A 13,830-nucleotide genomic window follows, 5' to 3' on the forward strand; every position below is an offset into this window, starting at 1 on the left:
CAGAGGAAACCACTGCAGGGAATTATGCAGTCACACAACCATAGAAGGAACCAAACAACTGGCAGGTACGCAGCGCTGGGCGGGCGTCCAGTGTCCCCTGTGGAATCGGAGAAAGGGATTTATCGGTAAGTACCAAAATCCTGTTTTCTCCTTCATCCACTAGGGGACACTGGAGTTCAAGACAGTGGGGACGTCCCAAAGCCAACCTCCTGGGTGGGAAGCGCGGAGAACATGCCGACCCTTTGGCCAACAGAAACAGGGACCGCCAAGAACCAGAGGTTCAACGGAAGGCAAGAGCGGAGGATCAAGTGTAGTGAGCCAGGAGACAATCAGAACTCCAAGCGGAACAGACACAGAACTTCCACAACTTACAGCGTAAATAGAATGGAATAAGTGGCTAGCGAGAAAACACCCTCAGGTGAGAAGCATCAGAACCCTGTAAACTCAGCTGAAAACAGACCAAACCAGACTATTGGGAGCAGAGAGCTCCAACCAGAATCCATATGAGAAGGGCAGTAACCCGAGAACAAAATTCGAGAAAACCGTACCAGATTCGGAAACAGGAAACTGCAGCTGTCGCAGATAGCAGAATACCAGCACTGTTGGACATAATCATATAGATACAAGTATAACGATACCAATCTACAGAAACAGTGCTGATCCTGTCCACAGACTCCTAACAAAGAGATTTGCAGGGAGGTAAAAGTCAAGGCCGAACAGTCACCATCAACCATTCTGGAGGTCCAACTACTACCAAGTTGTAAACCAGTAGAAGGAAAAGACCATGAGTGGAGATCACACTGGGGACGAAGCAGAGGCAGCATCTAGAGGATTGAGATTACAATACCTTCAGAGGGTCAGACAGCAGAACCCCACTCCGAAAACAGAGTAGAAAACAGCGACTGAACACCTGCAGCTGAAAAGAAAATCACAGCCATAAACTCCAAAACAACAGACAATTCCCAACATGATAGAAGTGCGTAGACAGTACCAACTGCTGGCCTGAACATATTCTGAAACACACAGGATACCCTAGCAGTTAAAGAGCACGTATGCAACAGCCACCCAGGGAGAGCTACCAATATAGGGAAGCATTCCATACAGCAAGGCTAGAGCACTAGGACAACCCTGAAAGTACCAGTCAGGTACCAGTCAACAGATTCTAGTAGAATAGTGTCACTAATCTCAATGTTAAAACTATGCACCAGGGAAGCTCTAAAATGTAGAGCCAACTGATTAACAGAGCGGATGGCTGCTAGGACCACCACTAGGGTGCATAAGGGAGAATAACGGCTATGCCATGTCAGGTTGGGCATTAGTGGGGTAAGCCCGCTTACCTATGAGCGTCCAAAAGCCCTCTGGACGCTATGTAGAATGTCACTGACCTTTTCCATCTCACAGCAACCTGCCCCATCAGGTATAGGGAGTAGCTTCAGTGGGCTAAGACCCTATGCTCTACAGCACGGACTTCAGCCTGGAGATGTTGAGGTAGAAAACACTGTATAAACTAGCAAAATGTTAGTGGAGACAAGGAGGTTGTACAACAGTACTCTGCACCTGAGCTGGTTATATTAGGGATGTGTATCCATATAGAAACTTTTCATAAAACAGAAAACGGTCTGCTCGTGTAAGTATCAGTACATTAACACTTATAAAGGTGAAGTGTGTATTACGCCCACAAATCTAATACAATCCAGGCCTGACCCTGCCTATATCAGCGGGTGGCCCTAGGCCTTCATTTAATTTAACAAATGAAGCCCTGAGGATGGAATAGAACCTGGATGCTCTATGTACAGATAGAGTGTACCTAGGGGCCCTTTAGACACTCATGTATTAAAATATGTGACAAGACAATAATATGGAGTACTGGAATCTATACGGAGAAGGGTACCTGTACATAGACAGAGTGCGTTCGTTATCCCCAGAAAAGAAGGGATATATCTGTAGTGATAGCCCCCATAGGGTTAAAAACCAGGTTTTTCCAATTATTAGAAAATATTCATACATACACACAGACAACATAGTTGCATGAGAAGGCAATCTCTTTGAAAGGAAGAGTAGTGCCTACACAGCAAGTTTACTTGTCAGACTCCTGCACGGGGAGATCAGCATGCCATATCTATACATGTCCTGCCTCAGGAGATCAGCATGCTACATATATATATATATATACACACACATATATATATATATACATATATATACATATATACGCACACACATACATATATTATACACACATATACATACATAACACAAATATCCCGCCTTCTTAGTGTCTTATAAGTTTGCTACCAAGTGCAAAGTTGAAAATAATCATAGATCACCCTAAAGGGGGGCGTCATAGATAGGGACTGACAAGAACAGAACTATAACCCCAGGAGGATTAAAGTACATATGATTAAATAATCACCAGTTATTTATATGGTGACAAGTTGGCCACTCACATTTGGAGTAAACCAGAGTGCCACAGGGAGAGTATACAAACTCCGCACTGATGTGGGAAAGGTGGGAACCGAACCCACAACCTCCGCGCTGGGAGGCGGGAACGCCAACCACCACCCCATCTGAGCTACTATATATATATATATATATACATGTACATACAAGAAGGCCCCAGTTATGTATAGGGTTCATAACAGAAGCAATGCCTTAGGGAATTGCGACTATCATTATGTAAGCTGCAGAACTTGACTCTAGTCTATAGAGCCACCATTAATATATATATATGGATAAAGCTGACAGCTATTGGTAATCCCAGGCGGCTTCCCATCCGTGGAATATAGGTATATACCCACATACAAAACCCTAGGGACAGATGGTGTAAAGCGGAGTTATTGTATTAACTACCGCATCAGGAGAGACCAGCCTCCAATCGCAACCTCTCTTATAAAATATGCTATGTAGTATGTACCAGACATAAAACTGATAACAGATCCTACCTCTACCTTTATGGTAAGGATAAGAAGCGATAGATATTTATCTCCAAACATGCATACCTACATACAAGATTAGTAGGTGACGATAATAATTTGAAAATAGAACATGAGCAATAGTAGAGCTATGGAAGGAATTGAGCCACAAGACAAAATTCACTCCAGACATGTATATATTTTAAAGCAGGGCTTAGTATAAAATACAAATACATACATGTGGCTTACCTCCACGCAGGGGAACTGCTCATGTGCCGCCTGTGGTCGTCATTCTGCTACGGCATAGGAAGCAGGATATTTTAGCAGCGTGCTATCCCAGACTATCCTGGGACCCTTCTGTTACTGGTTACTTACTTTAAAAGCGGGAATCAAAAAGACAACCTCCATGCTGTGAGGCAGCAATGCCAACCCCCACACCGGCAGTAACTAACTTCCTCTTGTATGTGCTGCTGAATGGAGCACCTAAAATATAATCTATATAGATGCACATATGCATACCTTCTAAGGTAAACACAGAAGGCTGGTGAGAACTAGAAGTTTTTAAAAACCAGCCTATAAGTTAGTATATGTGCTGCCACATATATGTATGGGAAGAGTACTGCCCCTCTATAAGGTGAGCCATAACCTGGGTATGGGACGCAATAATCTGCTAACCCTGGGTTAAGGGTATGCTATAACCATAAATTCTGGCAGCAGCACCAGAACAGTGACTAAGGTGAGCCAATGTAAAACAATGTTCATTTAGGCAGGGTAGCTAGTGCACCCTGAGGTAGCCTTCACAAGCAATTAGATTAAGCTATGCAACCTTTGTATAGAACCAAGGGGAAGCCTGACAGGGGGTAATACCAGTCATTTACTTTCATAACCGCATAATGCGGTGTTAAGCAAAAAGGGTATTGGGCTAGTTCCCATACTGCTAGCAACCAGCTATCTACTATAGCTAGCACTACTCCTGTCAAACAGTGACAGCCATCCCCTACCTTTTGCGCTTCAGCATTCCCAGCGTAGGAGGGGGAGGGTGGCGCGTAGGAGACCCACGCTAATAATCCCTGCTGTTAGGGCAGCCCGAAAGAGGGAAAACGGGAGGCGGCTGCTGGAGTGTGGGAGGAAACCGGAGTACCCGTAGGAAACCCACGCAAGTACAGGGAGAATATACAAACTCCACACAGTTAGGGCCGTAGCGGGAACTGAACCCATAACCTCAGTCGCTAACCATTACACTTAATGTGCTTTCCCTCATGCAGGCGGCTGTCTGCACAGCACTCCGTCTGGGTGCCTCTTCGCGGGGGAACTAATGCAGAGAATGTCTGCGCTGCTGCGCTAACAGGAAAACACCCCCAAAAGCAGGCTGCTACACGTTAGTGGAGGAAGCCATGCCGCCGCTGAAGTACTAAGTGCCCGTCCGGGGGCTGTGGGATGACACCGCTCCGTCTGTCAGCCCAGCCACTAAAAAGCATAGGGTCGCGGCGTCTCCTCCTTTGTATATTAGAGGAGAGCTGCTGGTTAGTTATAACATTAAAGCCCTTTTGCTATAGAGCTAATCTATCTGCTGAAGCGAGCACTGGTAGAACCGCGCTGCTCTCAGATGAGGGAGAGCACGGGCCAGACTATAGATGGCGCCGCTAACATGCATGACGCGCCCTTTCCATAATACCGGCTTTTATATATATGCGCGCCAAGGACCGCGCTGCTTGTCAGCGCTGCACTGCCTCCTGTAGAGGGACTCGTCTGGCTTCCGAAGCCGGCACCTTACACTGCTTGTGCAGATGGCGGGACCTCGCCTGTCAGCGCTGTACTGTTTAATGAGCAGCAGTGCGGCGTCTATCATTACTGTGTGATCTACTCACCCAGCATTACAACTCCTATATAGAGGAGGGAGGAGCAGGTGTCCTCAGTGACCGCCGCGGCATCACCGCGCTTTTGATGTTGCAGGGGCCGCGCTCCATCCCCTCCTTCAATTAAGAGGGTGATGGCTAGGAATAAGCCAGAGACCCTGACGCTGACTGTTGAGTGCAGCGGCGGGTCTCGTCAGCAGCTCCGACACCACCACGTGGCAGGTTGGAAGGAGCTGTGTATGACAAGCGCGCAGCACGCGCTGTCCCTAAACCCAGCGTTTTGGCCCACCGCTCCAGCTAGTCAGGAGTGGTGGGATATACTTACAAACTGCTGCGGCCGGGTTGCTGGGCTGGGGGGCAAATGAGGAAACCCGGACACGAACCGGTTTCAGTTGTGTCGGGTCCTCATGGAGTCTGATGACTCTGTTTAAAGTCCCCCCTCAGGGTCACCGGACACAGGCTGCAGTAGCCGTGTGGTGCCCTCCCGGCGGCTCCCACGTAGCAGGCAGACTGCCACAGTAAACAGTCTGCCTGTCCTCAATGCTTTAAATAAAAAGCTCTAAAAAAATAAAATAAAATAAATTATACTTAAAAAAGGCTGGAGACAGCCTGATGTGCTTCCGGCTCTCTCGGGCACATTCTAAAAACTGGGGCTGATGGGGCATAGAGGGGGAGGAGCCAGTCACACTTCTAGATTTTTTTTTTAAAGTGCCAGGCTCTACTCTACCACCGTCTATACCCCACTGTCTTGAACTCCAGTGTCCCCTAGTGGATGAAGGAGAAATAATACTTGTCTTATGCACACACCCCACTCAGAAGTGCAGATTAATTGGTCTATAAACACAAACTGGTGACAAGCTACCCATGAGGATGGGCTTGGAGCAAGATTATTATACAGCGCTAGCATCAAAACAGTAATAAAACCAGACTGGGTAATACCAGACAGACAAAGAGATATGGGGGCCCTACTGGATCTACTCACCTGTGACTTTCTTTATTTCCAGGTTCTTGTAGCTCTCACTGTTTACTACCACAGGCCCACGCATGAGTGGTGGGAAGAAAGGGGAGATGATGGAGGCATCGAACTTGGTGATGGGAATGCTGGAGGGGAAGGCAGCTTGTTCCAACACCTCTGTCTCCAGTGTGGACCAGAAGTCATCCATGCTCACCTCATTGGTTGCTAAAATCTCTGGCCATGTAAACTGGTGACAGAGGAAATCATTGGTATCTACGTGAAGTGATGCTCAGATTTAGCAGTTTTAAAAAATAAACCATATTATGACATATAATTATACACTGAGTGTCCGAATTATAATGACCACCGGGCAATTTAATGCAAAGTAGCTATTCCGCAGATAATGCTGACCTAGGATGTCTGAATCTGTATAAGAACGGAAAGGTGAAGGTATGCAGAGACCAGTGAAGTGTATCACTCATGACATAATGGGTAAACAATATGATCTGGCGGTCTCTGAACATGGACCAATTCTGATGGCCTCTCAACAGACAGTACGCCACAAATTACACTGGTTTTCTCCGCCAGCCTAAAAGTCGTGATTATGTAGGCGTCTGTGCTTTTGTCTCCATATCCTCACCCGACCATCTGCATGGTGTAATTGAAAACCTGATTTGTCAGACCACATTACCCGTTTTCCTGAGCAAACTGGAGGCGTTTCACCCTGTGAGCAGCAGATAGCAATGTTTCTGTAGCTACCTTATGCTTCTGTAGCCCATACGATGTAATGTGTGGCATGCCGTCCCTGATTCAGATTCTCCGTAAATTGGTGCAATGTTGCCCATCTGTGGGACTGAACAAGCTGCCCACACTCCGTTCCGCTTGAGCATCCAGTAACCATTTATGACCACAGGCCTTATGCTCAGACTCAGTTTCTTGTCTGCTGGTCCACTCTGTGTACACTTGAACTGCCGCCCTCAAAAAAATTCACCAGTGCAGCCATTTTGCTAATGCTGCGAGCACCAACAATCCTTCCATGTTCAACGTCCGTCAGATCGTGTCGTTTACCAATTATTTACCCATCATTTCACGAGTGATGCACTTCATTCGTCTCTTTGACTCTTGTGGAGTAAATTGAGCCCTGGCACAATGTCGTCTAAGCCACCCACTAGAGGGCTGCTTGCGCTACCTTGCAAAGGCCGATGAAACACATGCAAAAGCAAGTGGGGTGTAAATGAGTTGACAAATATGAAGTCATTGGTTCATCAAGGCACTTGCCCCAGATTTCTCCATGCATATAGTCAGACTAAAGGGTGGTTGGCGCGGGAGCTGTGGGCCCCCATAATAATACACCCGGTGGCAGGCCCCCATAATAATACACCCGGTGGCAGGCCCCCATAATAATACACCCGGTGGCAGGCCTTTAGAACTCCCATTCCCCATCTGTACCCCTGGTCACACAATCCTAATGCCTGGCCGCCACATCCCAGTGCTGTACAGCCAGCACCACACACATTACACGGCACAACCGGCATACACTGACAAATACATCATATATTTTATATTACATGCCGTTTTACCTCTATGTTGGTCAGTGTCAAGGTGCTTTCCACATTCCTCTGGGCAATCTCCACTTTGGGTGCCACCCCGCAGACACCACAGATCATATCATTATAATCCCGGATAGTCAGACACTCAAAGGCCCAGTAACCACAGCTCAGCAACTCTTGAACTGCCAGCACCTCCTCTGGACTCAGAATGTCCTCTGTTAGGAGGAGGAGACACAGGAGAACACCAATATGGACAACGTGGGTCATTTATATTTGAACATAGGATACAGGGGCTGATTTAGAGATGGGCGCTAAAGGCACAGCTGCTTTGTCTCTGTACGTATTAGCTGCGCGAAATTATGCAAAATGCGTAGGCGCTTACTGCCGGCTTCTGTGATTTGCTGTTGCGTCCAAAGACGCAGTTTCGGATTAACTGTGCTAACATCGGACATCTAAGTAACTCTCAGGCTACTCAGGATGAGAACTCATTCATGTATATCTCTGATTTAGGCCCATCATTCTGTATATATGTATATATTGTTTACAAAATATACATAAAAATTTAATTTATGCCATTTTAATTTTCAAACAAATGTCCTTTCATGGCGGACCTGAAGTTATCCGTGTAGCTTATCATGCACCCGCCTCCCCAACAGTTTTATTTCAGCTGCCTTATTAATTATGGAAGAATGCAGATTATATACATACATATACAGTCAGCTTAACCTTGCATTAATGATAAATACCTTTTTTCAGGAGACATACTATCTCCAGCAATGTAATAACATTAGTGTTTATCTTTGTTACGTAACCTTACCTATCTGCCCCTGCACAGACTTGAGGATGTTACTGATGGAAACTTTGGGCTCTTCTGCCATCTTAATCTGGTTCCGGATAGAGAAAAGGAGATCTACGCTAACAAGAAGCTTATTCCCCACATTAAAGAGCCCTGAGGAGCAGAAAAAGACGTTAAGGTCAGCAGCTTTGAAAAAACAGTGTAGTCATTTTGGATTTGTTTACATTTTCTTCGCTTTTTCACGATTATATTTTACATTTAAGCTATTGGGTGTGAACATTAACATCAGCAAGTAGATTTTAACATAACATTATAAAGACATGAATTTTAAATTAGTTTATTTCTTTGCGATCAAAGAATACATTCTATCCTGTCCTCTATTTGAGGTGTGCCCTAAGCATCAATAGGAGACTTATCAGTCCGACACAGAATCATAGTGAGTCAGTCCCATTTCTTTCCTGGGTGTGGATCTATCACTTGGCTATGTACAAACCAGACAACACAACAAAGTCAGCCTATCGCAGCGTATCCTGTTAATGCGTGTGCTTTCATAGTTTGAGTGTAAAATAAAAAATTTGGGGTGGAACAATTCTGGGACTATTGGGAAACAGTTTAGGACATATGGCATTCCTCCAAAAAATTATGTCTATACAATACTGTATTAGGGAAGAGTTATTGGAAACCATGGAGAATGCAATATTAAATGTTGCTTTTCCTAATTCACTGTCACTCACATACGACCATCTATCAGCAGTCATTCCTATGTACCTGTAAAATCCATATTCATTTGAAAAAACTTCATATTACATTGGTAATGGCAATTTAGTTTAAACAGGAGGAAAGCAGTAGGATAACAGTCAACCTGAAATCTGCTTATTCCAAGTCCTGGACCCTAGTTACTGGGCACCCTGCTTGAACACTTGCAAGGAGATAACACTTGCTTGATACACCTCTGAGTGTCCTAAATCTTACCCCTACAGCTCCTGGTGACCTGGCCATGAGTAATTCTCACCCTAATATTTTAACTCAAAATCCAAACCCTTAACACAAATACCCTAACCTCAGCCTTAATCCTAATACCCTAACCCTCAGCCTTAATCCTAATCCTAATACCCCAACCCTCACCCTAAATCTTAAACCCTAATACTAATCCCATAAACCCTCACAATTAATCCTACTACCTTAACACCCCAACCCTTACCCTTAACCAAACCCTGATATTCTAACATTAATACCCTAACCAAAGCCCTAATCCAACTCTACCCCTAATCCTAATAACTGCACCATTAAAGGGCAGACTAGATGGGCCAACTGGTTCTTATCTGCCGTCAAATTCTATGTTTCTATATATATTTGATATGTTTTTTTTTCACAACAGGCTTTGTTTGCCTATGTGTGTGTCCTTGCCATCTGCAAAACAAGGGGATCACTGTCTGCAGAAGCTGTGTCGCCCCCTGCTGCTGTTTTGCCTCCATCTGTTGGAGGTTTGTGATTGTACAAACACAGCCTCTGATGATCATTTTCTCGATATAGTGAGACAGGATGTGTGAATGATATACGAGAGATAAAGGCAGCCGTGAACAGGGCCTGAGCTTGCTATAAATTTAATTTCACAGTTATATAGCAGTATTCTGCAGATACAACAAGAAACACCGTTTCCTTCTGATTGGCAAATTTTAATAATAAATTGAAGTCACTGAATTAACATGTTGTAAAAAAGCATGTGCTTTAGGATAGGAGCACACTTCAGCGTGTTAGGGCTAGTGTGAGCCAGCTGCGGGCTAGATGGCCTGGGCTGGTTTTCACTGTTAACAGTATTATGTTGTAATGTGATTTAAAGCATCATTTAAAATGCTTTTTAAATGTCGACAGCATTACTGTAACTACTTCCCAACAGGGAAATCCCCAGCATGGGGTCACTCAGTCCTAGTAGGAGCCAGTGCTGGCAGCTCAGCACAGAGCTGGCGCCTCTACATCCGTTAGCAGTCAGAGAGAACACTGCTTTGTTTCCCTATTAGAGTGCATAGAGTGGCATCTCTAATAAAATATTTAAGTTTATAAAAATTAATACAGCAATTTACTATGTATCTATGTAGATGTTATAGAGATCAACACTGGGTCCACCTCAGTATCAGGCCCAATGTCTCTGATGCTCATAAAATAAGGCCATTTCCCAGGAGTGAGCCTGGAATGATGTCTTTGCCAAGGAATATGCAGTCGGAACATTGATCAGTAGAATGAATACATATTCACATATAGTACATCTATGATTATTACTTACCAGTGTAGAGGTCATTAAAGCTGTGTATAGCCAGACACTGGGGGTTTAGACACACCTTGACCTGAGCAGTCACCAGATGCAGACGATTGGCTGTTAAAAGCCAGCAATCCTGGGGGCCAGCCATTGAGCTGCAAGACACCAAAATAACACGTCCCAATACTATACCGTTAGTCAAAATACAGAGGATAAGGATTATTTAATGAAGTGACTTCAGGAAAACCAGACATAAACGAGAGTATATTTACAAATAGTATTTCATTTTGCCATTATGATGAATGGGAATATTTATTATGCTTTCCATGCACTCTGTAATATGGCCCCAATACAAAAATCACAGGATAATCCAACTGAAACAGTTCTGACGATTTGTCCACTATTTGTGTTTGTGGTCACTCATGTAATAAGATTGGTCAGGCTTAATGCCAAACTGTTAGATCTGTAAATTTGCCCACTCAAGTGGCCAAACTGGGAACTGATCAGGCCAATCGAAATGGCCTGTGATAGTCCAAATGGTTTTATGGCACCATGTTATGACTGTTGTCATTGATAGCATTAAGACCATTTAGCAAACCAACATGGGCCATGTTTAAAAGTCTCATGGTAATGTGAAACCGGTAGGGAATAGGGACATAGTTACTTGGAAGAGGTTTGATATGTTAAGTTGTGACTTTTACTTATCAGCCTTAAATAATTGGCTTCCACACGTCAGATACTGGTCTGTTGTCGACTTGTGGAAACTAGCCCAGGAGGTTTGCTTAATGTCAGTGTCATCACTACCATCAGACGGAACCCAGATTGAATGATGACTCTTTGTACAAGTTTTATTAATGGAGCATTTTTGATGCAAACAGTATTATACCAGTTGTGCCCCTTGTAACACTTGCTTAAGGGAACATATTTTGCTTTTAATTTATATTAAAAATGGCTAGAAAGGAGTTTTCTCAGACCACAAAATATAACCATGCATTAGATGCAATGCATATGGTTGAATCAAGTCGTGTCTACAGCGTATTTTAATGGTGTTACTTTGTGGATTGGTGCGCATTAATCTCTACCCCACAAAAACACTTCATAGAGTAGACAGAGATGGCCCCATCCTTACAGTCTACACAGTCCTTTTGTACTTCGGGAAAAACTAGCACATTTCTAGCTGCACTTTGCAATAAAACACACCAAAGTGCCACGTGTAATAAAGACAGTGACTTTCATTTCACGCCTGGGTGCATTTGACACTCCAGTCTTGTGGAGGTACTGTCAGGGGAACCCAAGTACCCAGCAGTGCTGCAGAACCTGCTATAACCAGCTCACCTCAATTCCCCCCTTACCAACACAATACTGTTCCTGGCAACACTCCTCATTAGCAATCACAAAGGATGACAAATCCCCCCACACATGACCAGTAGACCTATCTCCTGCTGTTATAAACATACTGGTAATCAGACCGGCAATACTGTAAACATTCTAATGATCACAGCTTGAGCAAAAGATTAAGAGTCAAATACACATGTTTGAAGCTCCCTGAGCTCTCACAGAATTACAGAGGTCCGGAGTAGCATAAATGGGACAGAATTTATCTGCGTCATGTGTAGAGAAAGACTGCAACCCCAATGCAGGGGATCTACTAAGGGTGGCAGCAGGTCTGCAAGTGCGTTCAGAGTCACCCAGTGCTCAGAAATGAGACGATTGCCCAAACTGCATGGGGATATATTAAAATTTTTTTAAATCTCTCATGACAATGTAAAACTATTACTGCAATAGGGACTAAGGGGGGCCATGCATCAAGCCTTCTACAGAGTGGACAAGTTCCCTATAGCAACCAATCAGCTTTTACCTATCAGTGTATAGAATACTACAACAAAGCTGATTGGTTGCTATAGGCAACTTCTCCACTTCCACACTCTCTAGAAGGCTTGTTACATGCCCCCCATAGGTACTTGGAAGGCGCTTAATGTGTAGGATGGTTAATAATTAAATTCTTACTTCTTGTCTCCCTTAAATAATTGAGTCCCACACAGCAGACACTGGTCAGTCGGGAGCTCGTAGAAACTGGCCCAGGAGGTCTGCTCAATAGTCACCGTGCCATCGCTGACATCAGACAGAACCAGACGAGAACTGTTGAGCTCTTGGATGAGAATGAATGTGTCGGACAGCTCACACTCATTCTCAGGGATCTGCACGGTTTTACGGAGCAGCTGGATGGTTGACTGGCGCTGGATTTCTTTTTGCGCTTGTGTCAGGGTCTCTCGCACAGTCAGATCAGTAGAAATACAGAGTGGTGCTTCCTGCATAAAGAAAAGACAAAAAATGTCATTTAGAACAGTTAGTTTTTTCATTACTCAACACTGAATAACATTCTCCAAAGCTAATGGAGACTGTGACATGGATAGCCAGGTTAAGCCCCACTTAGCAGAGGCTGTGCACATAGAAAGAAAAAGGCTCCTCCTCTACCTACTTAACTGTATAGATGTGTTCTCCTACACCTAGGGGTATATTTACTAAAGTGCAGGTTTTTAGAAGTGGAGCTGTTGCCCATAGCAACCAATCAGATATTCTACTTATCATTTATCTAGCACCTTCTAGAAGAGCAGTGGCCAACTTGTGGCTCTTGAGCCACATGCGGTCTTCTGTTGTTCTGATACAGCTCCCCTGCCGTCTCCCCTGACTGACTGTGACTGCCTCCTCTAATAGGCGCGCAGCTGTCCAGAGGATTTGTTGCAGCAGTTTACTCAGCTCCGGAGGCATGTATTGGCGATGTGGTGATATCGTGCTGCAAACAGGAAGCAGAGCACAACTTGTGACTGAACCTGCAGCAACGAGGAGGACGCGGTTGCAGACACCAGAGCCTACCTACGTGACTCAGACAGTCGCAACAGGGTAAGAGCTGTGAATTTTTTTTTCATTTTGTTTGTGACAAATGGGGGGCTGGAGTGGCCCGTGGAGTGGGAGCGAGCGTGAGGGACGGTGGCTGGACTACTGGAGTGGCCCGGGAAGAGGGGTTGCTGGAGTGGCACATGAGGGTCTGCTGGAGTGACATATGGGGGGCTGGAGTGACACATGAGGGGCTGCTGAAGTGACACATGGGGAGTTGCTGGAGTGACACATGGAGGGGCTGAAGTAACACATGAGGGGGGCTGAAGTGACACATGAGGGGGACTGGAGTGACACCAAAGGGTATTGGATTGTATTATGTGAATCTGTTTTTATTTTTAAATGTTTTTTTTGTGTGTGTGGCTTTTCAGTGTATTATTTGTGTATGTGGCTTGTTTCAGTGTATTTTATGTGGATCTGTTTTATTCCAATTTTTTATATTGTTCTGGCTTTTTCTTTCCCTTTAATAGTTACCTCCACGGTGATTGTGTGCATGCGCTTTTACATGCTTCTACAAACATCATACCAGGGGCCTGGCCTAGCTGGCTATGCCCTTCTTGCACTTGCATATTCTGCGTGCGCATGATCTCGGCTCTTTGTCATACCTACAGA

The 13,830-nt window shown here is 44.7% G+C and overlaps 1 protein-coding gene across 6 annotated transcripts in view; it reads right to left on the minus strand.

Moving 5' to 3' along the window:
- HMGXB3 (HMG-box containing 3) overlaps positions 1 to 13,830 on the minus strand; it is a 60,604-nt gene that overhangs the window by 9,848 nt on the left and 36,926 nt on the right. For all 6 annotated transcript variants that reach the window (XM_088448498.1, XM_088448497.1, XM_088448496.1 and 3 more), the window contains 5 exons: positions 12,331 to 12,632; positions 10,351 to 10,478; positions 8,091 to 8,222; positions 7,304 to 7,488; positions 5,751 to 5,970 (listed from right to left, as the gene is read on the minus strand). In XM_088448498.1, the coding sequence (XP_088304624.1) occupies positions 5,751 to 5,970; positions 7,304 to 7,488; positions 8,091 to 8,222; positions 10,351 to 10,478; positions 12,331 to 12,632 (967 nt within the window). The remainder of the gene's footprint in view (positions 1 to 5,750; positions 5,971 to 7,303; positions 7,489 to 8,090; positions 8,223 to 10,350; positions 10,479 to 12,330; positions 12,633 to 13,830) is intronic.

Source organism: Taudactylus pleione, unplaced genomic scaffold (assembly GCF_031769625.1).
Source record: "Taudactylus pleione unplaced genomic scaffold, aTauple2 ptg000456l, whole genome shotgun sequence".
In the NCBI taxonomy this organism is placed as follows: Eukaryota; Metazoa; Chordata; class Amphibia; order Anura; family Myobatrachidae; genus Taudactylus; species Taudactylus pleione.